Raw genomic sequence first — 26,794 nt, forward strand, 5'->3', positions numbered from 1 at the left:
TTACAATAAAATGAATCGTACGTAATTCAATAAAATAATATAATGTTGTTTCATTACAATAAAATGAAATGTACATAATTCAATAAAACAATATAACGTTGTTTTAAAACGATAAAATGAATGGTACATAATTCAATAAAATAATATAACCTTGTTCTACTATAATAAATGAATCGTGTATAATTCAATAAAATAGTATGACGTTGTTCTATTACAATAAAATGAATCGTACGTAATTCAATAAAATAATATAACGTTGTTCTACTGCGATAAAATAAGTGGTACATAATTCAATGAAATAATATTATTGCCTTTTAAAATAAAAGAATCTTTTGGAACAACCTAATATAATCTCGAAAAGTACAAATTCTACTAGCAAATCGTTTGTTATTTATCAAGTAATTCGTTTTATAGCTTCTTTAAGTAACGCTATAACTCTAACTCAAAGTTATAACATTATTTATCGTAAATCTTAAATCTGAAAAACCTTTAACCCTGAACGTACAACACGTATGAGAAATAATACATATATCTATGGACACAGAAAAAAATATGATAAATTCGCTTGTGTCGATTATCTGATTTTTTCCACTGTACTTGGTTTACAGTTTAAAACAGTATTTTGAAAACAATAACATAGTTAACGTTATAAGAATCGATATTTATGAAATATTTGTGAAAGTTCCAGACACACATACATATGTAAGTATACGTATTTAATCGGAAAATATATAAGAGAATAAAAATAAATTAATTAAGTAACAGATACACTCATAGGATCGATGATAGCACATGGAATTTTAAAATTACTCTCTTATCGAACGAAGTCAAAAAAAAAATGCGCAATTTATCACGTTTCTTTCGTCGTATACATATGTATACCTAAATAATGATTCAACTGTTCGTAATAATGAAGTAACGATCGTTAGCAGAAAATGCTTAATTAGCTTTCTGGTTGTAAGTGACGTTTACTTGTTAAAAATAAAATAAAACAAAGTAAAATATGAATAAAGAAAGAGCTACACGCGTAATTACTTAATACATAATTAATTTAAATTAATACGTGAATGAAAATATTGTACGTATAACATAATGGAAAAAGAAGTTATTCACTGGTACCATAAAAAAAAGCAAAAAAAAGATAAAGACAACCGTGGATTCACTGTGGAGAAAGTATTTCATCGAAATCTTCGTTATCTTTATCTTTGTATTCTATTTGTAATACGCACAGTACAGATGAACGTTAGTTAATAAATCGCAAATAGAGTACGAGCTTGTGTATTATCGTAATGCATAGATCTGAAAGAGTGCAAAAAGGTCAGAAGCACGATAGAAAGCAAGGCCATGGAAATTCAAAAATAGCCAACAAGGCAATACGGGATTACCGTGACGCGTCTGTACCTTTAGCTCGAACAATTTACACGTTGAAGTTTATTTAGGGGGAAAAGCTATCGTCGAATGATATTATTTCGAAACTGGTAAGATAATCGATCTCGCGACTCGTAGGTTGTAGCCGTAGAAATCGACGATATCCATACGGTATACGTGGTATACCAGCGATAAGGCATCGAGCGTACAAACTATAAAGACTATAACTTTCAGTTTGATACAGCACGTGCTGCGAGAGGTTTTACGATATACGTATTTTCCCGTGTAGCGTTTCACTCGAGAATAAAAGTACGAAAAATTGTATACATGTATGCAAGTACGTACAGAGTTATGTATATTATTCGGATAAAAGCGGAATAACTTTTTTAAGGTCGGCGACTTGCATTCTTTTCGACAAGTTTTTTTAGTTAGTCGTCGCGAAGGAAATAGCAAAGTTCACTTTCTCTATCGCTTTTTTTATTCGGGTCTGTAATGAAAATTTAATCGAAACGATATAGTTTCGCAGACTTATGTCGATTATACTCACACGATGCTAATTTTAACGATACGAAATAAAGAAAAAAAGGAAACTTCATAAGTGAACAAGGGGAATACTATTCGTGTTAGTAGGTACCGCGTTAACTTTCTAACGTATCTCTATATGAAAGTTACACGCTGCGTATCGAATACTATTTTATCTGCATACTAGATTATATTTCGATAATTGTCTCAGTAAAAGACAGATCTCCCTTTAAATCTGTAATTTTCCAGAAGGATTATAGAACGAAATCTGATTGTAAAAGTGTATGTTCGAACGTGTAGTTATGCAACGTTCAAACTTATGCCTATTTATGTGGCATTTATTTTCAGAATACTCGCTCCGTAATCGATCGGTCATCGATAATTTAATTATACCTAATTATAACTAATTATCGATTTTCTAAAACGATTAGGAAATCATACTACATATTACTGACATGTAAAAGCGCGTTTCAAACGTAAAATAATTACGCATACGTATTTATTTCGCATTTATTTTCAGAACAATCTGCGGCAGATGTTACGACATAAAATTCACGGAATCGACATCAGGTGAAGCGCGTAAGGAGGAAAATAGGTGGTAACGGTGCCAAGAGAGTCCTGAATTTTGCAAAAAACGAGTGCAACGCATTCTCCGGATGCGACGAATCCGTTCAGCGGCTGTTCACGCTGGTAATTCTAGTCGGTTATCCAGTTCTCCGTGGGCATTAGAACAGTGCAGTTCACACGCAGTCCACGCTGTTACGTTACTTTTGACTCTGTCCTGAATTCGTCCCGTCTCGTCTCAACTAACTAACCAATCGGCGGACGAGTGAAATATTTTCCAAACGGAAGAAAGGATTTGCGAAAAGGAGCATTGCGAGAATATCGAAATAGCGAAAGAGAAAAACAACGAAATTTCGATAGCGAAATTAGATCGACAAACGATACGTTGATCACGCCTTAGAAATGAGTTGGAAATGCTAAAAGGATAGGTACTTAAAAGCTGATGGACATTCGAAAGAAATAAAATCAAGGCGATTTTAACGCGAATCGCGGTTAGACAGAGAGGTCGGCTAACGAGAAGACGATCGGGGAAACGAGTTTGACAAGACGAAAGACGAAAGATGGCGAGCGTAGATAAAAATCTCGAGGAGCTGATGATGCATCTTGGCGAATTTGGTAAATATCAATGCTGGCAATTCTGCTTGCACATTCTCGGCGCATTGACAGCCGGTCTGCATATGCTGACCTTACTCACAGTCGCTGCAGTGCCACCGCACACGTGCAACGTTCCTCGAACCACGTTTTCGACAGAATCGTTCAATTTCACATCTTCGACATGGAACTCCTCCATCGCGTTCGACGACGTTCCCCGAGCGGTGGACGCGTGCCACTATTTGGACGCGAACAACGTTACGAAGGAGTGCGACTCGTGGACTTATGACACGGAGTACTTCCAATCGTCGCGCGGAATGGAATGGAATTTCGTTTGCTCGCAGCGATGGATGGGCGCAGCAGCGCAGTCCTGTTACATGTTCGGCGTGTTTATCGGAGCCGTAACGCTGGGCAGTTTGGCCGACAAGTACGGCAGAAAAATAATATTCTACGTGTCTGCTGTTGCCCAACTTGTTTTCGGAGTGACCGTAGCTTTGGTGAACAAGTACTATGTTTTCCTCATCCTCAGATTTCTATACGGTATCTTCGGTTCGGCTGGCGCTTACATAACAGGATTCGTCCTGACGATGGAACTGGTCGGAGCAACAAAGAGGACGGTTTGCGGAATAATGTTTCAACTGGCGTTCGCCGTTGGGTTCATGTTAGTAGCCGTTTGGGGTGCCGTGATCAAGGACAGAATGTGGCTGCAAATCGTCTACGGGCTTCACAGCGTGCTTCTCATCGGCCACTGGTGGCTCATGGACGAATCTCCGCGTTGGTTGTGGGCTCAAGGGCGCGTCAGCGAAGCGTTGACTATCATACGAAAAGGTCTGAAGATGAATGGCAACAACGTAGATATAGATACTGGAAAATTGATCAGCGAAGGGAAGATACGGCAGATGGATCAAGAGGAACAAGGTTCTTACGGAGCCTTGGATCTCTTCAAAACTCCGAATCTCCGAAAGAAAACGTTAAACGTATGTCTGAATTGGTTCGCCAATTCCATCGTCTATTATGGGTTGTCGTTGAACGCAGGAAATCTCGTTGGAAATCCATATTTGATGTTGTTCCTCAGCGGTTTGGTGGAATTACCTTCGTACTTGCTAATGTGCTTCCTAATGGACCGTACCGGAAGAAGATGCCTGGTCAGTACGTTCATGTTGATCGGTGGCGTGTGCTGTATAATCGCCTCCAGTATCCCGACTGGTACTGATACAGCTGCCACCATAATCGTAACCATCGTCCTATTCGGCAAAGCTTGCATAGCTGGCTCCTTCGCGGTTATTTACAACTACACGGCCGAACTGTTCCCTACGGTAGTAAGAAATACCGCCTTGGGAATAGGCTCTATGTGCGCTCGTTTCAGCGGAGCTCTCACGCCCTTGATAATGCTGTTGGACTCTCTGAATCCCAAAGTGCCTGCGGTACTCTTCGGTTTCGTCGCCCTGGTATCTGGTTTCTTATCGTTGTACCTGCCGGAGACTGTGAATCAGCCGATGCCTGAAACTATCGAGGACGGTGAGAATTTTGGCAAGCACGACACCTGTTTCGCTATGTATTTGCGCTCGGGCAGAAAAACCAGCGCCGCTTACGAAGCTACACAACTTACGCAACTCACCGTCGACACAGACGAGAAGGAGAAGTTGAATGAAGGAGGAAGCCCCAAGGAAAATTCCCACTAGAGAGCATCCGTTGTTATTCTTTTTTATTCTTATAAAAATCCTCAAAAACATTCCAACTATCGTCGATTTGTTTCTCGATTCGCCGTTTTACGCTTAACTCGACTGGACTATAAGCAGGTAAAACTGTGACAAGCGCGAGAGTACATATCGCGATTGAATTATTTTCCTAATCCTATACGATTCTAATCGCTAAATATGAAAGAAAGTTTTACCGGTAAATTTTTTTAACTTCTCGCGATCATCGTAAATTAATCCTTATTAAGCCATTGATCCATTAAATATCGATACACGTACGTGTATTTACGTGCTACATTGGTTCACCACAGTATTCGTAGCAATCAAAGTTTACTAATTTTCGATAAACTCATATACGTACAGAGTACGACCGAGTAACATGTACAAGCGAGCACGAGGTGATTCATTATGAAAGAATAAGAACGAAATATGGAATAAAATTTGTTCATTTAAGGCTTAGTTTTCGAGAAAATCGAGTTTATCAAGTATACTTGAACATGGCTAATTACCGACTGGTATGGGTAAACGATCGATAAGATGTTATCGATAGAAGCGAAAGTAAGTAGAAGATATAAAATAAAACTTGTCCGTTCAAGGCTATATTTTCAAGAAAACAGGTTAATCGATTTAGTACTTACACGCGTACGATAATTTTTCAAATTTATTTTTTCGGAAACAAAGCACCTCGAAGAAATATTTTATTTTGCATTTTCCATTTATTTTCACGCGTAAAATGACCTGCTGTCGATTATTTAATCTCGTCTAGTACGGAATTAGCCACGTTAAAATATGTTTGATAAATTTTAAAATTTTTCTTGTAAATCAAGCCTTAAATGAAAGAATTTTATTCCATATTGTGTTCTTATTTTTCATAAGGAATCACTTCGTGTCCGCTTGTACGTGTTATTCGGCCGCACCCTGTACGTTTCAACCGACTACATACGTATCGCGTAAAATTAGTCTACTAGAAACTTTCACAAGTTGAATATCCTATACATTTTTTCGAAATAAACTTTCATTTATTTATTTATAATTACCGACTCTTTCTTTCCATCTTGCAGCTTTCCACGCAATGAATTCTCCGTTTAAAGTTGAACATTTTTAGCGCATTTGACGGATTACTTTGACGCCATATTGGCTTTTAGCCGTCATTCGATTGGTTGCGCGGACGAGCGCGGAACCGAAGTTGCTGCAAATTAGTTTGACTGGCGTAATCGTTGAGATATACGTATATACATATATACAAATATACTTATGTGTGTGCGTGTGTGTGTGATGACATTTATTTACAACCAACGATGTCACTCATTGCACGAATCGTGGCTAGAAGCCAATATGGCGTCAAAGTAACCGGTTAAATACGCTAAAAGTGCTCGATTTTATACAAGTACGAACCCCGTAACTTTTGAACCAGTGGATGTTGCATTTAAAAACTCGTTTCTTAGGTCGGGACACATCGAAAGCTACAAGTTAAGTCTTTTTAAGTTAAACCTTTTTACCTATTACACATATGTATATGCGTATACGTCCATATATGCATCCCGAACATTTTGCTTCCTTTAAATTTCCCATGAACGAATAGAAGTCGACGAATCGTCCGATTATGGCCACCTGTTTGCGGTAACTGTGCAGTTTACGATCAAATGCGGTTATGTTTGCCAGCATTAACGTCGATCATTCAAGAAACCTTGGATAGTGCTTTTTCTTTTTATACTCGATCCTTCTTTACAGACGCATCGATCGATGCAGTAGGTTGGTAACACTAACCTTACCAGGCCCATTTCATATGACCGGTTTCAAAATCTAATTTAAAATTGTAGATTCATCGTTATTTCTTTCGTTCATCTAACATTATGTGAATTCTCATATTAACAAAAATTGAGAAATCGATTAATCGGATAATATAAGGATTTACATAAAGTTAGGTGAACGAAGGAAATAACGATGAAATTAGATTTCGAAACCGGTCGTTTGACCGGACCTCGTAAGGTTAGCGTTAAACATTCGATCGAGATTGTAAATCGAGCTTCTCAGAATTTTTATTCGTTTTAACAAATTTTAATTTCAGAAGATTGGCTCGTTTAGAAAATTTTAATACGTACATAGTTGTGACGTCCGATTAAAATGCTTGAAATTATCTTTCGTTCGATAGAAAATTCTACGGTATTTTCATCTAGTGCATATCGACAAGTTCCTTTCTGTTCTATTCAAACTACGCGATATGTATTTGTCGTCGTCAAGGAGTCCCGATTTTCCACCAATTATGTCCAGAGACATAATACTGCAACGCTATATTATAGCCTATAGTCTATATATTATAGTCTATAGTCTATAGTCCATCGGTATACCAACAAATAATTTTCCCTGTACTATTAATTTCTGTATTCTAAACTATACGCGTTCTAACCTTAAAGCATGAACATTTTTTTCGAAACTTCTGTCTTTTAATTTCCAGCCCGCCTCTAAATCTATTTAAAATAATCTGTTTAACCAGTTAGCTGTTTTTGACGAGTATACTCGTCATAAAGAAATGACAATAGTTTGTATTACGACGAGTATACTCGTCATGCGTAAAAAGTACTTACAATATGCTGTTTAAATTGCAATTTAGTAATCGTAGTAAATTGCGGTAATGAAATTAAAAAATAAAACATTCATATCATTACAAGTTAATTCTATATTACAACAGCCACGCATACTCCGTGTTTGACGAGTATACTCGTCATCGCTTACTTTTTCCCCACACATTTTAAGTACTACACACTTTTCAAATAGGTCGTAACAGCTAACCGGTTAAAATATTTACGATACTTTATAGAAATATACTTTTTATAAGATTTATAACTTATGTGAAAAATATATTTATATATTAGAAGAATATCGTAAAAACTTACATATACGTATATAGATACTTGGATATGCCTGCAGAGATGGAAAGGAAGATGCTGTGGAAGGTGCGCGGCCCTGATTGGTTCTTTTTCGCAGACTCAACGCTTACGTCGTAAATTTAAGCACGCGTATTGGCCGCAAGAATACAAACAAAAGAATGTAGCATCACGTGACGGTTAGCGATAGAGTGAGTAGTTGTTCCCTTGCTGCTGTGTTATCTCGTCACGCTTCTTTCCATCTCTAACTACATCTCCATCTTTGCGTTATCTACAAATCTGCATATATACATACGTACATACTTATGTAAGTGCAACCGTCTCTCAATTTACGCGGAGCATTCGTTTTACACGACCGAAAATCGCGTAAATAAAGTCTGTTTCGTAAATTAGTTGCGAAAGAAAAAATATGTACACATACGACGACTAGCGCAACGTAACGAGCTTTCATTCTTATTTCATACAGCGTTTCAACATCGTCGAATAAGTTACTGTTTGTATACACTTGTTGCTTTTGAGACTTGTGGGAAAATATATTCTCCGGCCGCTTGAATTAACACATCGAGGACGGTACGCTCTGACAAGCATACAGTTTGAATTGCCGCGTATTTTTGCCGCGTATTTTGAAAAGATTCAAAAGATCATGCGGAAAGTTCTTCCCGATTTACATTTCGATTCGATATACATTTATCGATTTATATAGGTGCGATTTTCTTCCACCTTCCATCCTTCCGGAACCTTTCAGGTTTTCCAATCGAAAAACTATTCAGTACGGTATTTTATTTCCACCAAATTCCTTAAAAAATCGGTACGGACCTCCCGAGCAGCATTTAATCAGCGTAGTATTTAATTAAAGAACAACGAGCATATTTAAAGATACTTTTAGTAACGCTTTTTTTAGCGTGAAATGCTTGAAAACAATTTCCCGGATGGATACTGGTGCTAAAGAAAATTTATTATTTTATTAAATTGCTTAAAAATCGGAACGAACTTTCCAATATTACACCCAACATATCGATAACGGTTTTGTATTATTCGAACATGTAACGTACAAACATAACGTTCACAACGTTTCGTTCATAGCGTCCATTACTTTTTTTTTACTCTTTTGTTTAACAGTAGTTAACATTTTTTATAGGATATCGCATTAAGTGCGTAAGGCGCGAACGTGTTAAAATCGCGCATAAAAGCTACCGCGTAAATTATAGTTCACCGCGTGAAAAGATTGGCGCGTAAATCGAGGGACGCGTGTGTTTACGTACAACCTACGTCTATTAGGGTGCGAAGCGTGCGCGGTAAATCTATTGCAAAGAACTGCATATCAGCGCCTTCGTAAGTTTCCATATTTGTTGTTCGAAAGTAAACGCGAAAGTAAACGTAAACGTTTAACATGTATATTACAAATATTTTACACCTAGGTATTTGTTGCGCATCCGTTAACAAACTTGAACTGGCAAGACTGAACGTTTCTAGGACCTTCTTATCAAATCGGTGGCTTTTATCGATTTTACGAATTTTAAGCCATTCGTCGAATCGAAATACATACGTAGTACGTATAAAGTAGACGACAATCTTTGAAACTTAGCTTTAAACATTGGAAAGTATACGCAGTAATGGAATTTTTTAAACGTCCAAGATTTGTATATTTTGCATAGTTAAAACGATTATATCTACGTGCGTCGAACAGCACAGTCGATAGAAACGTTAGAACGTGTAAAGAACAAAATACAAATTCGAATATCGCTTGTAATACCTAATTTCAATTTTTAATGTCGCATTTAACGGCACGTTCCTTTTGCACATATCAATTTGCAAGAAAAAGGAAAGAGATTTAATTAGAAAGGAGAACAACATGATAAGTAGGAGGTACAGTTTCGTCGTTTGCATTTCGTCTAATTTCCATGTTACCCTCTATACGACCAAGCAAAAGGATTTTAACACGACTTAATCGAAGACTTTACATCTTTCGCTAATAATTCGTAAGTGGAGCAAATTTTCTGCAAACCAAACGTGTTCATTGGCGAGGCAAGCGATACTCCGATATCTTCGGTATTTGAATATTTGAATATTTGAATACATAGCACCAAAACTAAATATGAAAGCTTTGGTAGCACGAGATTGATCGACGACAAGGCGCTACATTTTTAAACCAAACAACGTACTAAATTTAATGTAAAAAAAGGTTAAAAATTCTACTTTTTCTTCCTACAATCTTCTTATATCTATCTATTATCTTTTTTTCGATACAACAACGTTACCGCCTTACTTTTTTATGTAACAAATAACTAAACTGTCGCGTATCTGAGATTCTCGCGAAATTTACTACCAAAACCGAGTGTATATTATGTGCTAATGTAATAAAAAATAGCTCGTAACAACTTATTTAAATAACTCGAGTTAATAAAATCCGAAGACGAGAATATTTTTAATACGCGACGGTTTACGCACAAAATTTACCTATTTTCTCCTGAAATTGTTAAAACTGTTCTTTAACTGGAACATTAGTACTCGTCGCTTCTATCGATTATAAGAGCCCGCGATATCAATTTCTTTTCGAAATTGCGGAATTTTCGAAATAAAGAAACGCCCGAAATATTAATCACGTAATACAAATGTGTTCGATACGTAATTTCAGCTTTCTGTATTTCCTTTTGTTAACAGAATCGCCGTGTAAAGTTTCAAGTTAACAGCGAATGGTTCGTTTAGTTTTATCGAAACAAGTTGTAGGAAAGCAGTGTTACATAGTTTAACGAAATTAATAATTTTGCAGGTAACAATCAGAAGGAGTGACATTTCTTTGAATATTTTTCTTAACGTCTATCGAAAGCGCGTCTAAATTAGAACTGAAGTTGCTGAAAAGTCCTTAAACTGACAAGCAAATGAAAATGATACCCGCCGTTACAGACATCGAATTTTTGAATTTCTTGAATTAAAATCCATACTATTTAAGTGTGTGCCACTGTAGTGTTTCTTTCTTCGAGAAAATTCAATTCATCGATCACTAAACCGCCGATACTTACGCGAATTGATATTTCCGTGATCATAATCGAAGAACTGGAGTTAATTGTAAGTAATAATAATAAAATGCTAGTTTTGTAAAAAGAAATCGTTTAATCGGTCCAAATCTAAGCGTTTGGCGTCAAGTACAGGTGAATTATCGTACGATGCTGAAACTGGGAATTTTTACATCGATGAAAAATACGTTTTCCAAATTGTACGCCTAACTATCTATCATGGTGAAAGCTGCGTTGATTCATCGACAGTATTTAAATTTAAATGCTTGATGGCTAGGCGGTGTTGCACACGGGGCAAATATCTTATAGAAAGAACAAAATATAGGAAGAATAGTTATCGTTCCTCTAACATTGTCCTGAAACAAGATCGAGATATAAAAACCTGCGGGACTACGATAGAAACGAACTATTTACAGACGACTATCTCGATTATATGGGCAAAAAGTGAAAAATTGAAGAACCCATGAATATCGTGTATAGAAATTACAAAATACATATCGACGGCAAACACATAGATGAATATTATTATTAATAGTATCATGAATATTATTATGATGAGTAATCGACTGTTTAAATATTTGCCAAAGGTAATAGTAAGTTTGCATCTTCTGACAAACTTACATTCCCAATTTTCACACAAAATTTCCGTATATTTCGTGCGACACGCGTATTACATTCGTGAAAAGTGGCTACACGCGAGCTACGATAAACAAATACGAGTAGCATTTAGTTTGCGCGCAGGAAAATAAAAGAGAATGCGCAGAAAGGAAATGAATGTAAGATCGTAATATTGGTAAAATATATATTTGCATCGCTTTTTTTCTTCTTTTTCCACGTTATATTGGATACATTGGATATTAATACCTACAATATATTGGATGTATCTCTAACGATCGGCATTTCTTATTAGTTGCAGGGTCAATACTTCTCGCAATCACTCTCAACAATTTGTACTCTAGTAATATAGAATGTACATTCCCGCCATCCTTCTCAGATTTCAACTCTTCTCTCCGCTTATATATACTCCTAGCATAATAATATTATGCGAATATAGATAGTATGCTGGATATTGTATTACGTTACGCGATACTTTTACCGTTTCGTCATATTTTGACAATGAACAATGGAATGAACGAGACGTGTACCGATTTACCGATCAACGATATGCTTAGTTGATCCAAGACGAATTTCTCTTCCGAATAACCGTGTATTATTACCTTGGTGTAGAATTTAGAAAAATTACCCTCTTTATCTCGTCTACGATTTTCTTCGACTAGTTTCTATCGCATTAATAAGAAAATAGAAAAAATATTTTTAGTAGGAAAACTTGACGATATATTTCTCTTTTTTAAAAATACTGGGACTGATTGATAGATTCGTGAATAAGGTCGATCGATAAACTTTCGCCACCGTATATGTCCTATTTAGTAGAATGCTGTAAAAATTATTTAAAGAACGTCACGGCACCTACTACGTACAAGTACAGGTATTTTCAATTTTTCACGAAGGATACATATTTACGAAGAAATAAGACAAATAAATTATTTCTTAATTATACAAGTATAGATGGATCGTATACGAAACGTAACAGCTAATACTTAACGTGCTGTGATCTAACAAAAACACGAATGAAATTACATGTTACTCGACCTAAGAAATCTGTTTCATCCAACGACTGTCTTCAGTTTCTAGCGACGAATTTACGTGTTCGATGTTATTAGACTGTTTAAAGAATTTACGCAGAGAAAGCACAATATAGATATTCCTCTGTTTAGCGGAATATTCCAAAAAATTCCCTCAAATTAATTCGATTAATTTTTGCGTTTTATTAATCGGTACCTACCGATCCATCGAAATTCTTCCGTTATCTCTTCAGGTTTCGTTCTATCAGAATTTACAGCATAATTTATCGTATCATTGATATACATTTCTCGAAATTGCTTTTCCAACGTACACCGAGTACCTACATGATACATATATACTATATATTTAGGTATATACGTACGTTCGATACACGATGCAAGCTTCCAAAAAGAATCGGTAAATGGTAAATAACGTTAGACATGTCGCAATACTGTTGTCCAATTCGTTTACGATTAAATAAGAAACGATACGGGCTATCTATCTTGGATTAAACGTTGTTCCTACGACGATTGATGTATCGTTTAAATCGCGATCAATCGGTTAATCTGAGAATGCTCTCAAACATACTGATAGAAATTTCCTAAAACAGACACATCTTTCCGCTGTATTTCATTCGATACTGCTGAACTGGTTATATACATAAAATAAAAACAAGTCTTTCCGTTTAACACGATGGATATGTATGTCTAATTATAATTGTTATTGCCGAGGATCACAGCAGTGGTCCGATATTAGTCTTCGGATTCTTCCGCATCTAAGATAGTTTTGAAACAGAATGGCTGAAAGGGATAACCCTGGCCATCGTAGAATTTGCTCATAAACTCTACCCTGAAAAAAGAAAATTATTATTATTATTATTATTATTATTGGTATTATCGTCCTGCATACACTTAATGCTAGTACAAAACATCCTGAGATTTCACTAGGACGCGCGGTACATTAGTAAAAGTTTTCTACCGTAAGTGCACGAATGATTGAGAAAATATATTATATCTGTTCCAGACATTTACGTTGCTCAAAAGAATGAGAAAGGTAAATGCAAGTGGCGATATTCGTGGAAAACAGCTAGCTGGTTAAAATCATTACTCAGCTAGCAGAGTTGCAGTTGCCTGACCCCCATTCCTCTGGCTCCTACTACCAATTAGTTCCTATTCCGATTAATTCGAGCGATAGTTATTCGAAACGACTAAAACGGATGAAAAGACAAAGGACGAATCGCGTTTCGAAGTTAGTAAGATGACGATACAGATCGTTGTTATACAGAGACTAAAAAGCCGGAATACTTAGGAACGTTAATCAACGGTTATCGATTCATTGTTTTCTGGTTTCTTGGTTGGTTTCTACGTACCAATGAAGCCGAAGGGTATGCAGGAAAGCCGATAGCCCTTCCATCATCACAAGGATGGCGACGGTGAATGCGGCCCATGCAGCGAATGTCAAAAACAATATAACGCTTTTTACATAGTTATCCTCGGTAGCACCCAAACCTTTGCGTAACACCATATTCCACAACACTTCGGAAAGTTGTCCATGGGCCAACGACAAAGCCCATAAACGTAGATAAGAGGCAGTGTGAGATATCGTTGAGAGAACATATTCTATAGTATGAATAACCTGGTGTATCATCACTTCACCGAATGTTTCCGATTCGTGAGCATCGGTGGCTTGACTAATAGCCACATTATTTTGTAAACCTTCGGTTTGCAATTCGATGTCTTGAGATGGAGTCCCATTGCCCTGAAATTGAAAAGTGATCGCAGGTGAAAATTTTATATAAAAAGAGTGAAAATTGTACAGTCTTAAAGATACCATTTATTTATCTTTATCATTACTTTTCTGCCAAATCATTTATAAGAAAAGTACACGTATGTATATGTATATGTACGAGTACAAGCATACGGATGTATGCACAAGGTTGAAAAATATTGGCAGCTTTTATACAAAGCGATTTCGATATAGCATAAATATCCATTTAATTATAATATTATTTATATATATCCATTATAAATATCCATTTAATCCAGCAGCTAATGTAAAAACGGTTAACCAAATCACCTATTACGCTGTAATTCGATTACGCGTTCTTTCTCCTTAACCAGTCAACTGTGTTTGACGAGTATACACGTCGAACGAAAGCTTTATTTCGCTGCGTTTGACAAGTATACTCGCAGCATTTGACGAGTATACTCGTCAGACAAAAGCTTTATCTCGCAGCATTTGACGAGTATACTCGTCGAACGAAAGCTTTCTCTCGCAGCGTTTAACGAGTATACTCGTCGATCGAAAGCTTTATCTCGCAGCGTTTGACGAGTATACTCGCCGTCGCTTGTATTTATTTGCGTACTCAATGACCCAGCGCCGTGAGAGATTTCTAAAACTAAATTCCGCAGTTAACTGGTTAATTCGTCAATCCAGTTTCTGAAGAAACGGTGGAAGAAAAAACCGATTCGTTCTGCCGATCGACGGTAGGTAATTAGGTAATTCCAACGTATCGTAACAGTACGAGAATTATATTTGCTCACCAAGACTCTCGCTTCTCGTCGCTTCTTCTGGAATAAGAAGAGAAGAGGCTTGCCAAGAAGCATCACAGGCACACATAACACAGCGAGTATCACGCAAACATTCTGAAGAATAGACTGACCCGGGAACATGAACTCCGAACAACCAAGTGGCACGGTAGCGTGACCCTGCAGTATCATATTAATAAACGTAATCAAAACCGATGGTGCGCACGAAGGACTGTATCTATGATCTGTAAAAAAAAAAGAAGATACATAGCAGGATCTGATTAATTTCACGATTGAATAGAAAATCAGATAGCAAAGACAACAAGTATGATACGGTATAATACGTTACCTGTTGAAGCCGGATTATATAAAACCCACTTAACGAACATCAAAACTACCAGATAGAAAAATAATAAAACAAGGAAAAGTAACTGTGGCAAGAATTCTAGGAATAAGCTCGAGTATCTCTTGAAATGCCTGTTGGGGAAACGTAGAAACACATATAATTAATAAGGTAATTCGTGAACGTGAAAACTACTTACTAGTTACCATAGCGTATAACGTACAAAAATACTGTAAAATTTCGTTTCTATGTAAAATTTATTACACAGGCTGGTTCGTTTATCTTGCATTGCTTAACATACGTAGATAGAATTATTGTTAATCGAAGATGGTCGATTTCAATGACCTTGAAATACAAAATGATCGTCAAGCTCGATATCCGGGATAATCTTTTCCTACGTATACATATCGCTTAGCTATAGTTTCTTCTAAGTAGATATTTAATTTCTGACAAAACGCCTGTTCGTGTCACGTTTGTGTCGGTTTTGGATTTGGTTGGCCACAGCCCGGGAGAAGGGCAGACCAATGGCAGATAGCTGTCACGATGCTGCGCGGCGTCGCGACGCCGGGTAAACCGCGATGGGGGTGTGCCGTGATACTTGTTACTATAGTCCCAAGTCCTACATCTCACAGCGGAGTAGCGTCGATATTCTTTTCGGAAATCCACCGACACGATGCGACGCGTTCAGGTTTTAACGAACCGGTAAGAACCCGCCGCTACTTGACATACTTGTCCTACGTTTCTTATACTTTACGATACTTTCGAACCAGTCACCGAAGAACCAGTCCAGTGCGTTCAATGCGTATACACGGGCCAATCTAAATGCATCTCGATGCGGTTGACGTATATACTCGTCGTGTATAAAATCAAGCTGGAAATAAACAATTACCATTTACTATAAAGACTCAAAATTTCAGTAAAAAGTAATATAAACGATATTTAGTGGTAATGTTTCCTTTATACTTCCAGCAAACCTGTTATGTATTTTATAAAAAAAAAAAAGTTTGATTATTCGATTATTCTCTTTGGCGCGTATATCGACCGATTCGAATCATCCATGATTTTCAATGGAATTTCAAAATAACTTCCCTATAACTCGCATAATATATTTGTGATTACCGTATGTTAAGCGATTTTAATCCAAGATAATCGAAACACCCTATGTCTATATATATATATATATACCTATAAATACAGATTAAGGAACAATATCTAGCATGTATGGACCACTTCGATTTTCAGCTATGTGTAATATCTACATGGTTTCGTTTCTGTTTTCTCCAAACTTTATTGGAATATTTGACGAATATACTCGTACGTGTAAGTAACAAAAAATATTTAAACGTAGCTCTTTTATAGATTCGTTAAAGTAAGGAAAAGCGAAAGGCTGACGCTTTTTGTGGAAGTGAAAAACAGAAACCTATACCTATCTATCGTAGTACATGAATGCGCGTGATTATTAGGAAAGCAATTGGATAAACTAATTAAAATTTCACAATTTATTTTCCTTTGAAATAACACTGGTCCAATTGCTATCCGATTTCGAGATTTCCAGTTCTCCGAGTTACTTTTACGACTTCTGCTTTTACGAGGTGCATAGCATTTTAACACTTATACATATGTGTACACGTATATACACGTACATGTATATATGCAGCGCGTTTCACGTAAAATTCCCTGTTAAAGTTATATTTATTTTCCGTCGCCTCTTTCGAACTATTCCGAGACTTTCCATAAGCTGAAAAGCAAAATGATCGTTTCGTATTCCCATCAGTGTGCCCTACATTACTGCAAATATACGTACGTAGATATTGATTTGAAATAATTTCCGACTATCGTAAATAGGAGCTTCCTTTTCTAAGAGCTACGATAAAATCTTCGAAAGAAATTATTTCCAACTCGATGTAGCGATCGATCGAATTATTTCTTTTGTTTCTTCTCTAACTATCTCTGTGTTCGTTAGATATTTCCGTACTTATAGGTAAATACGCTAAATAAAAGATATAAAGAAGACTCGCTTGAACGAAAAAAGAAGAAAAAAAGGAAAGAAAAATAAATAAAAAGCAATGATACGTTGAAATCGAAATCGTAACCGGAACCGTCGCTGTATCAACTTACATAATATTAGGGATACTCATGAACACGCCGAAGATCATGTGCACGACACCGAAGATGATCGACAGCTTCATTTTGTACGAATTCAAAAATATTATCTTGTTCTCGGCTAATACCCAAACAGGATCCATACCCAATGGATAAGGCACTTGCGCGTAATTACTGGTAGCTGGATTCAACTCAATCACATCATCTTCCTCGATTGTATCTTCGTACGATATTTGCCAACTAGACCCGAATATGTTAAATGACTTTGAGAACACGTCATTGTAGATGATGCCAGTGTAAATGGAAAACAAACCCATAAGAAGGATAATATAACGTCCGGCGAAAAATATATTCCAAATTTCGGACGCTGACTTTTGCGCCATAAACTTCTTCTCCAACGCGATCATATATACAGCGAACAGGCTCAAAATTAAACCTAAAAAAAAAGAAGAAAAAGGAAAAGGTCGTCGCTTTCCATATTCCTATCTACACATTCGTACGTTATAAGAAATACACGGTGCGTTTCGTGACTATATAAAACCAGTTTAAAATTTCCTACTTTTTACGACGTTCATCTTTATTTCAATTTCGAATCCGATTAGAAACGTGCAACGTAGAAGGTGCACGCGATCGAACTTACGTTCGACGTTCAGGCGAAAGCTGCACGTTCAAGCTACGCTCACCGTGCCAACTGGATTTACATAGAAATAAAATCGATAGAGTGGTCAGATTTGAAGTCGTTCGAGTCGAAGCAATCGTTTCGATCGATTCTGCCACGTACGTAAAAATAAGCCGAAGATAGAGAAAAACGTTCGATCGACGTACGTGTAACGCTTCGTTTGCAAGAAAATGACATTTGGACGATAATATCGAACGAGCAGATACATCGATTCTCAACTAAACACGCGCGAGTCACGATCTTCTTGTTCTTCGCCAATTGCCATGATATTCTCGAAAAACAACGCGTTAAACGAGAAAGCTCTATATTTTCTACGCTTTTCATCTAATACGATACAAACCATACGCCGTATGTTTATTTAGTAATTCTTAAGATCTGCTTTATCGGTGCAAAAGCTGTTGACAACACTGGCTCTTGAAATATTCTGCGTATTCAATTTTCGTGCACGCTTTCCAAAACATATTTTCCAATCTTCCAGTTCTTCGAACGCCAAAATGATCCTCGCTTTTAATAGTTGTCTTTTAGAAATAAACCTCTGATTTAGTACGTACGTTTCTACATAAACGGATGAAGCAAACAATGGTTCGTATAGAGATCCGACCACGACATAATCAAGTGCGAATTCAAATGCAAGTGGAAATTCAAAATTGATTTTCTCGGAAACGAAGCCCCTCGAATGAAAACAATTTATCGTATATTTTCGACTTATTTTCTCATGCATGATCATCATGTAAGACAGCCTGAATCTTCGACTTATTTTTTCACGTACAATCGCGCCATCTACCAACTGCCAACTGTATCATTGTTTTATTAGGACACCGTGTATCACTCTTGACCGTAGTCAGTGCCGAAACGTAAAACGTTTATTTACCGTGTCCACAATCGCCGAACATGACGCTAAATAGGAAAGGGAAAGTGATAATCGTATAAAGAGCTGGATTAGCTTCGCGATACGATGCCACGCCGTAAGCGTCGATCAAATTTTGAAAACCTCTGGTGAACTTGTTGGTCCTGTTAAACGTCGGAGGATCTTCGTTTGTGTAGATAACATTGAGGAACGATGGTATCGTACTACCACAGAGACGCTGAAGAAAGTCAAATTTCAACGCGATTTTTATTATATTATTGTAATATATAATATATATATATATATCATAACTTGATATATGATATTATAATATAATTTGATTATAGTATAAATGGGAAAGCATATTTTCAGTTGAACGAGCCAGCAAAATATTACGAGACGTGAAAGAAGAATATTTGAATATTATAGAATTTCTTCGAATATTGAAAAACATGAAAATTCGAAGAAAATCGAAACGATGTCGAAGGAAGGACACAAGATATATCGCGTCTCGAAGGTATCCGGACATAATTTACGAGACATAATTTACGAGAAAGTTTATCATCGTTATCAAATACTCTAAATAACAATATTTCATTGTCATTTCCTTATTATTCGACACAACGATATATAGAACGATGTATGTGTACGATAGCAAGAGAAAATTGATTTTTAAAAGCTGTGCTACACGTGCTAACGAAATTAATGAGAAATATAGTATAGAATTGTACCAGAAGTGTTACTCCTATTCGAATTGTTTCGTTCTTGAAACGTATCGTAAAACTTGTATACGTAATATAATTTGAAGAAACCAACCGATCCTTCCGTGAGACAGTCTCGGACAATGGTGAGGTCGGCAACAGGTACCCAACATTCTCCTATAAGGCACTTTTTCGTTACGTCCACGTTGAACAGATTCATCGTATGATAAATGGCCTTCATCTTTCGAACCATAATCGTCCAATTGGGTAACTCCTTGGCAACGTTATGTAACACGCGTTGACGATGATCTTGCGTTTGATTTAATACCTGAATGAAACGAAAAAGAAACGAAGATATCAACGATAAAAGATTCGACGATCCATTCCATATAATATAACCAGCGAATTCCGGGTTTTCATATATTCGTCGTACATTTTCATCAGAAACGAACCGACAGTTATTCAAACGCGCGTAAACTCGATTTTCTTCGTACTGAAAATTATTAATATTTATGAGATATACGTAACATTAACGAAAAATATGTTTTCGAAAAATATCTTACAAAAAGCCTGGAGAAAAGTGTAAATGACTTCCTTACTTTTTACATTTTTACGCGAAAGTATTTCAAGGCATAGAATTGTACACTTTTCGTTAATCTATCTCCTACGATATAGGTCCATTTTAGCAGTTATTAATTAGACTAATATTTTTCGTACGTATTGTAATACTCGTAACAGAAGCTGGAAATACCTGGATACTTCGACGAATCGAATCTTGAAACGAAAAAACGTTTAAAAGCAAAGGGGAATCAATTTACTACTAGGTAGTTACTTTGATAGCGAATTACGTAATCCGCGTTAACCAGCTAGCTGTTCCTGACGAGTATACTCGTCATGAAGAAATGGCAATACTTTGTGTTATGAAGAGCCCTGTCGGTAATAAAATTAAAAAATAAGACAATCGTTTCGTTACAACTTAATTCCATATTACAACATCCACACGTACTTTGTGTTTGACGAGTATACTCGTCGTGAAGAAATGGCAATATTTTGTGTTATGAAGAGCCCTGTCGATAATAAAATTAAAGAATAAAACAGTCGTATTGTTACTACTTAATTCCATATTACATCAGCCACACGTACTTTGTGTTTGACGAGTATACTCGTCGTGAAGAAATGGCAATATTTTGTGTTATGAAGAGCCCTGTCGATAATAAAATTAAAAAATAAAACAGTCGTTTCGTTACAACTTAATTCCATATTACATCAGCCACACGTACTTTGTGTTTGACGAGTATACTCGTCGTGAAGAAATGGCAATATTTTGTGTTATGAAGAGCCCTGTCGATAATAAAATTAAAAAATAAAACAGTCGTTTCGTTACAACTTAATTCCATATTACATCAGCCACATGTACTTTGTGTTTGACGAGTATGCTCGTCATCACTTTTACCTTTTGCGACACACTTCAGGTACATAGTTTTCAAAGTTTTCTAAGAGGTTGCAACAGCTAAATGGTTAACGATGTCGCGTGTATCGTATACGTACATATGTACAAAACTCACCAAGTTCAAGTCTTCCAGTCGCGTTCGAACGCCTTTCACCATATCCTCGCGATCCGCGTGGCTGTGCGGACATGGGTACAAAGACGCATGAAAACCACTGCAAACTTTCCTGATGCGGCTCTTCAGCTGCTCTCCTTGGAAAAACGCGACGAATACCGTTTTATAAATTTGATTACCCTAAAACAATCCGCAAAACTTACGTACATAAATCAAACAAGATTGTATCAGCGATATCGACAATATTAATGAATGTATCTAAATATATCTACCGTAATAGCGATTTAGAATAAACTAACGTTACGATATCGCACAGCAAATAAATATCTTCTTTGATCGTCAATTACTTGAAAAATGTTCGGAGAACGAAATTGCTAGTTGCAATAAATTATTAACCGCTTGACGTCGAATAAACCACCGACGCCCAAACAGTTAATTAATTCTCCTTACTAATCAGATTTCAATTTTAACGATGTTGTTTACCAACGCATACGCGTGGGCATTTCGATGAAATTAAATTATTTTCATACGTGACAATTTCTCCCTTTTCACGATTTAATCGTAATAACATCTATATGTATGTTATGGGAAGGCAAAAATCACGAGCGACATTCGTATAATATTAGGTTGTCGCAAATGTCCCAAAAGGAAATCATAAATGCACAAAATTTGTTTGTTTTATATTATTTTACCGAATTACGTACGATCCGTTTCAATCTATTACTACATCGATTATTTCCTTACAAAATGAAAGGAACTTTTGTCACAACCTGACGTACGCATCTTCTACAAGGGCAAATTAATTACTTACAAATTCGTCTCTTTGTATTATTTATACATTTAAATAACAATCGGCGCTATAACATTGGGTATTCATGCTTAAAGTCTTATAAAAAAAGATAGATAAATGATACAAAGTGTATAAGCAACTTAGATAAATTTGTGCAAAATTAAACAGGGCGTGCAGGAGTTGTGATTTTTTTAATTCGAATGAAATTGATCGAGCTTGAAGGTCTATCGCGTAAATAGATCAGCGAAAAACTAAATTATTATTTCCGAATCGTTAGGTATTCGTATTTTACGATCGTTCATCGTGATAAGAGTTACTACTTTTGTCACGATTATCTGACTTTTCTTTTCATTTTTACCGAAACGACCAAAGACAGAGATCAAGTTATTGAGAACAAAGTAAGACGTCCTGTAAAAAGTAATTTTTCATAATTAATAACAGAGATAAAGACGGTGAGCAGGTATTAAAATTAAATGGTAGCGCAGCATATAGAATGATGGTATATGGGGAAAGAATAAAAATAAAAGGAAAGCAATGATAACGGTAGAAGAATAGTCAGTTTGTTAATAAAATGATTAATCTGAAGTTAAATCACAAGAAAGTTAAATGTAAATTTGTATCTCACTTTTTCCAAGCACGCCATAAAAGCGATATCAATTACGATACCTAAGATACTGAGAGAACGATTGAACGATCGAACGATTCAAACGACAAACCAATCGATTGATATTACGTGTATTTTCTACATTGTTGTGACTATCGATATTTACAAATAAAAAGAATTACAAACGATAGCAAAATATTAAGTTCATCGATACGAGAAGGAATCTAACAACTTAAGATTTTACGATTGATTATTATAGGAAAATGTGAAATTCCTTGAGAGTGAATCAACTTTGAAGCGACTAAAACTAAAGAGAATCTTCTACTTGTTTCATGGATGGACCAGTTGGCATGTATTTAGCTTAATAAATTCAACAACGTACCTACCTTCTTTTTCTTTTTTTTTTTTTTTTTTTTTAATTGAATAAAACAAACATCTTCTCTTTGGTTACACGCACATTACGTACAAAGAAGAGAAAGAGCTTCTACGTAATGATTTACGAAAGAATAATACCTAATGACAATACTAGCATCAACGTAAAAAATAGAAAAATTAGAATATCTTACCAAATCCTTCGGATCCTTGCGTACGTGATTTTAGCGATAAATATACGTAAGTGAGAACGATGAGTATAGACACAATAAAAATACATTAAAAGAATAGAATTAATATCGCGATAAACGAATCAATTCTATTCGTAAAGTCTATGCAAGTAATGGGTCATTTTTATATCTCTGTAAATTAGATCAAGAGAAGTTAGACGATGGTTTTAAGAAAAGAGAAGGAAAGAAGAAGAAGAAGCAGAAGAGAAGAAGAAGAAGAGATAAGAAGCGAACTAACAGTAGCTGGATCTTCCAATGGCTTATCGAGCTCAGCTTGACGTAAAAATACATTTCCACGGGATATTCGCCACAACATTCTCTCGAAAGCTGGTATTCGTTCTCGGCTTATTACTCCAGCAACGAACCTATAAAAGAAAAATTTCATCGAATAAAATATAAGGCTAACATAGTAATGTCGAGAAGTTATAATTGAATTAAAGTGTAATTTATAATACAATGACACATAGTGTAACGAATGTGACGAATGTAACAAATATAACAAATAAAGTACGGTATCTATAGAAAATAAAATATACGAAAGAGAACGTCGTTTTAAAAGCAACGTTTTGAGCATTCTAATTAATTCTGATCTATAATGGAATTGAGCAATCTCTCGTGTAAAAAGTAAAGAAAAATTGCAAAAGATATAAAGTTAGACAATTTGAATGAAATTATAAGATTCTCTTCAAACTAATTTTATAATGCAGCACTTAGAACATAGGACAGCGAATATGAATCGTACCTACTGTTAGAGGCATTAGCAAAAGGCATTATCGCGAAAATGACGTAAGTTTCGAAAGAAGAATTACGTTCGAGTTGGTGTAACAACGACCATATACATATATATAATGTCATTGATTATTAATTTTCATCTTTACATTTATACCTTTTTTGTTCTGTGGAAATAAAATATTTTTCCTTTGCCGATATATACGTTACGTCTACATTTCAATGTATAATTTAATGTCTTTAAGATCTAATTTCTTTTTAGAGATTACACGGCAGGCTTACGAGATTATTCACGCACATGTAAACATCTCTTACGAACGAACATACATATTATGAGTTATACGAACAATTCTCTTAAATGTTATTAGTATCAAATATCATTATTATGAAACTTGACTATCACCATACTGTAAACATTTGAAACAGGTCCGAAAATATAGATATATAAAAATTACGTTTCAATTATTTAGTAGAAATATGCATTAGGCTGATAAAACCTCGATATTCAATGGAACCATATTTAACACTTGTCAATGTATATCACATATATGCTTAAGATTATATGTTTATTCATGTGATATACTAACTTTTTACTAGACACATGTTTGCGATAAATATCTTGTTGTAATTTCTCTGTACATTTTCAAATGAAGTTTCAAATTTTACCAATACGACGATGATGATGATAGCCGTCATGATAGTCGTTGTGACAGACGTTACAATGGAAATGAAATGCAAAATATTTTGTCATAACACATACGATATGGACATAATGGTTTTGTGAACGCTTTCGCGATATATATAAATAAATGCATCGCGTAATCAGTTCGTATTTCTTAAGAAGAGGATGAAAAATCGTCGAGTTCTACAATATCTACATATTATTTTCTTCTATCACGTATTATCCTTTGCGGATGGATCGAGCAACTTACCTTCTCTTTCCAAATTTCTTCCCCTTTTATCGAAAAATCCGGCATTTTCAGATTGCTCGAAACGAACGAAAAAAGATTTTCATAGGACATCGAAACGATTAGCATTCAAATATTTAAAAGGATATTAAATGTTTGTCGAATAATCCGAAATATCATAAAACTGAAGGAAGGGAACTGTAATAATTTTTATCGTGGCTTGTCACGGAAGAAATCTGTAATCTGATGCATAAACCGATAAACTGGCTACTACTCGTAACATTTCTTTCGTCCTCCTTTTTATCGTTAAACGATACGATTATGAACGCTATTTGTCCAGACGAATTATCGTCGCAAGTATCGTTTCGGCAATGAAATCACTCATTATCACAGCGTTTATTAGGCTGCATGATTTTTAATTTGCAGACAAAAGTACTTTCCCAAAGTTGTCTAAAACTAAACAATTTAAAACAACGTCGTTTGTATTTATAATACAACTTATAGTCGACGAGCAAGAGACGTAATTTATAGGAAAGCGATTTGAAAATTTTAGAATTTTCCATTGGTATGGGTGTTTGCCAAGCAAATGCGAATAAGATTTTCCTTTTGATTTCACTTTCACACATTAAACGTAAGTTTTTCTCATTGGCCTGAATATATCGAAAATATCAAATTTCGCAAGATTAGGCTCAGCAGGTTACACTTACAAGCGTAAGCGTTGGGTTTCAAAACTATTTAAACACCTTAAAAGTGAGTCTAACCACTAATCCTGCGACGTTTCATATTTTTGAAATATTCTCTAATTTTAATGTGCAAGTGAAATCAAGAGAAAAATTTTGTTTGAATTTATTCCCCCTTTCTCAAATATAATACACAGGAGCATTGTGCGCCCCGCTGCCTAGGCTGACCTCGTTTCGCTTATGCAAGGTGGGTTGCTCGCGTGCAGGGGTATTTTGTCTGATCTTTAATTGTCAACAACTATAAATAAAGTCGATAAAGCAATTTCTTTATTCTTGATTCTCATCTTATTTTTACTGCAAGAATCATCCCTTAAATTTTCTGCACCTGTAGCCGAACAGCCTATATATATGTGTGTTATAACGTACGAACCTGTGTAATTGGTACTAAAATTCTCAGTTTAAGTACGAATTAGTAAGTTTCAAAACTCGAAAACCAACGAATCACGACTCGCGTTGTTCGTATATAATCTTCGATTACCGTTCTATATAAAGGAAGGTGTCATAAAAAGAAGGACGCCGAAGAAAGTTTGTTTTTTAAATATCTCCGAAATATAGCAGATGTACGTGGACTGTGGATATTCACGCAAATTTGTACTACGTATTGTCCAAAGGCGACTAAAAAGATAGAAGCTAAGTAGAGATTTACTTTACTTTCGAAATGTTACATTACATTCTGTGCAGTTTTGCGTGTTTCCCCATGAACTTTATTTATGGAAAATAATGGCAATAAATATCGCAATTTTCCATAGATGCATAAGAATTTGTTATTAAATTGAAAAACATACTCGAGACGTCCCCGACTTGACGCGCTTGGATTCTGTGGTTCCTCGTTAATTAGCGTCCTGGTGATCGAGTCATTGGCCTCTTCCTGTTGATATAGAAGAAGATACGAATCTTGATTCTTCTACAGAATGGTAACATCGATTACACGAAGGAGGAGGACGCTATGAGCAAAAGCTGCTGTGAACTACTTTAGCTACCTCCGTGAAAAATATTTGAGTCTTCTCGAGCACGTGTCGCAATTCCGTCAACTCGAGGTAGTTACTCTTCAGGTTCACCGCGTTTTGGCTCAGCTCTAAAATGTCGTTCTCCGTTTCCTCGAGATGGGCCTGCAACCAAATAAAATACCTTTATTCTTTACCCTTTCGTTCTGTCGTTCCAATACGATGGATGAAACGAAGAGTCAAGGACGAACAAACAATTGGAGAAATAATTATTCGTTTATCGTCGCGGTTTCTCGCATGTCCTCTATCGAATACAAAAAATACACGCACGCGTACTTTCAACTTTTTACAGGACATAGATATTAACGTCACAGCTACTGATCTGTAGTTCAGTCTAATCTACGTTTTTCTACGACATCAAAGTAATCAGTTAGCTATTTTCGACGAGTA

The 26,794-nt window shown here is 35.8% G+C and overlaps 2 protein-coding genes and 1 long non-coding RNA gene across 9 annotated transcripts in view; 2 read left to right on the forward strand and 1 right to left on the reverse strand.

The window, feature by feature from the left end:
* LOC100646862 (organic cation transporter protein) overlaps window positions 1–5,775 on the forward strand; it is a 32,234-nt gene extending 26,459 nt beyond the window's left edge. For 4 of the 5 annotated variants that reach the window (XM_048407278.1, XM_020863826.2, XM_048407279.1 and 1 more), the window contains one exon: window positions 2,411–5,775. In XM_048407278.1, coding sequence (XP_048263235.1) covers window positions 3,015–4,727 — 1,713 coding nt within the window. In that variant the 5' untranslated portion in view covers window positions 2,411–3,014 and the 3' untranslated portion in view covers window positions 4,728–5,775. Of the gene's footprint in view, window positions 1–1,683; window positions 1,706–2,410 lie in introns of those variants that run through there. The other variant, XM_020863828.2, reaches the window with a different exon arrangement.
* A 5,654-nt stretch (window positions 5,776–11,429) lies between these two features.
* Window positions 11,430–26,794, reverse strand: part of LOC100646782 (V-type proton ATPase 116 kDa subunit a 1) — a 53,548-nt gene continuing 38,183 nt past the window's right edge. For 2 of the 3 annotated variants that reach the window (XM_012309685.3, XM_012309683.2), the window contains exons 4-14: window positions 26,381–26,509; window positions 26,186–26,304; window positions 23,262–23,388; window positions 21,031–21,207; window positions 19,581–19,793; window positions 18,789–19,002; window positions 17,254–17,674; window positions 15,142–15,269; window positions 14,808–15,037; window positions 13,634–14,022; window positions 11,430–13,113 (exon numbers count right to left, since the gene is read on the reverse strand). In XM_012309685.3, the coding sequence (XP_012165075.1) occupies window positions 13,017–13,113; window positions 13,634–14,022; window positions 14,808–15,037; window positions 15,142–15,269; window positions 17,254–17,674; window positions 18,789–19,002; window positions 19,581–19,793; window positions 21,031–21,207; window positions 23,262–23,388; window positions 26,186–26,304; window positions 26,381–26,509 (2,244 nt within the window). In that variant the 3' untranslated portion in view covers window positions 11,430–13,016. The remainder of the gene's footprint in view (window positions 13,114–13,633; window positions 14,023–14,807; window positions 15,038–15,141; window positions 15,270–17,253; window positions 17,675–18,788; window positions 19,003–19,580; window positions 19,794–21,030; window positions 21,208–23,261; window positions 23,389–26,185; window positions 26,305–26,380; window positions 26,510–26,794) is intronic. The other variant, XM_012309689.3, reaches the window with a different exon arrangement.
* LOC125385405 lies at window positions 18,905–21,159 on the forward strand. Its single transcript, XR_007224633.1, has 2 exons — window positions 18,905–19,044; window positions 19,137–21,159. It is a non-coding gene; the product is annotated as an uncharacterized LOC125385405 (long non-coding RNA).

Source organism: Bombus terrestris, chromosome 7, assembly GCF_910591885.1.
Source record: "Bombus terrestris chromosome 7, iyBomTerr1.2, whole genome shotgun sequence".
NCBI classification, from domain to species: domain Eukaryota; kingdom Metazoa; phylum Arthropoda; class Insecta; order Hymenoptera; family Apidae; genus Bombus; species Bombus terrestris.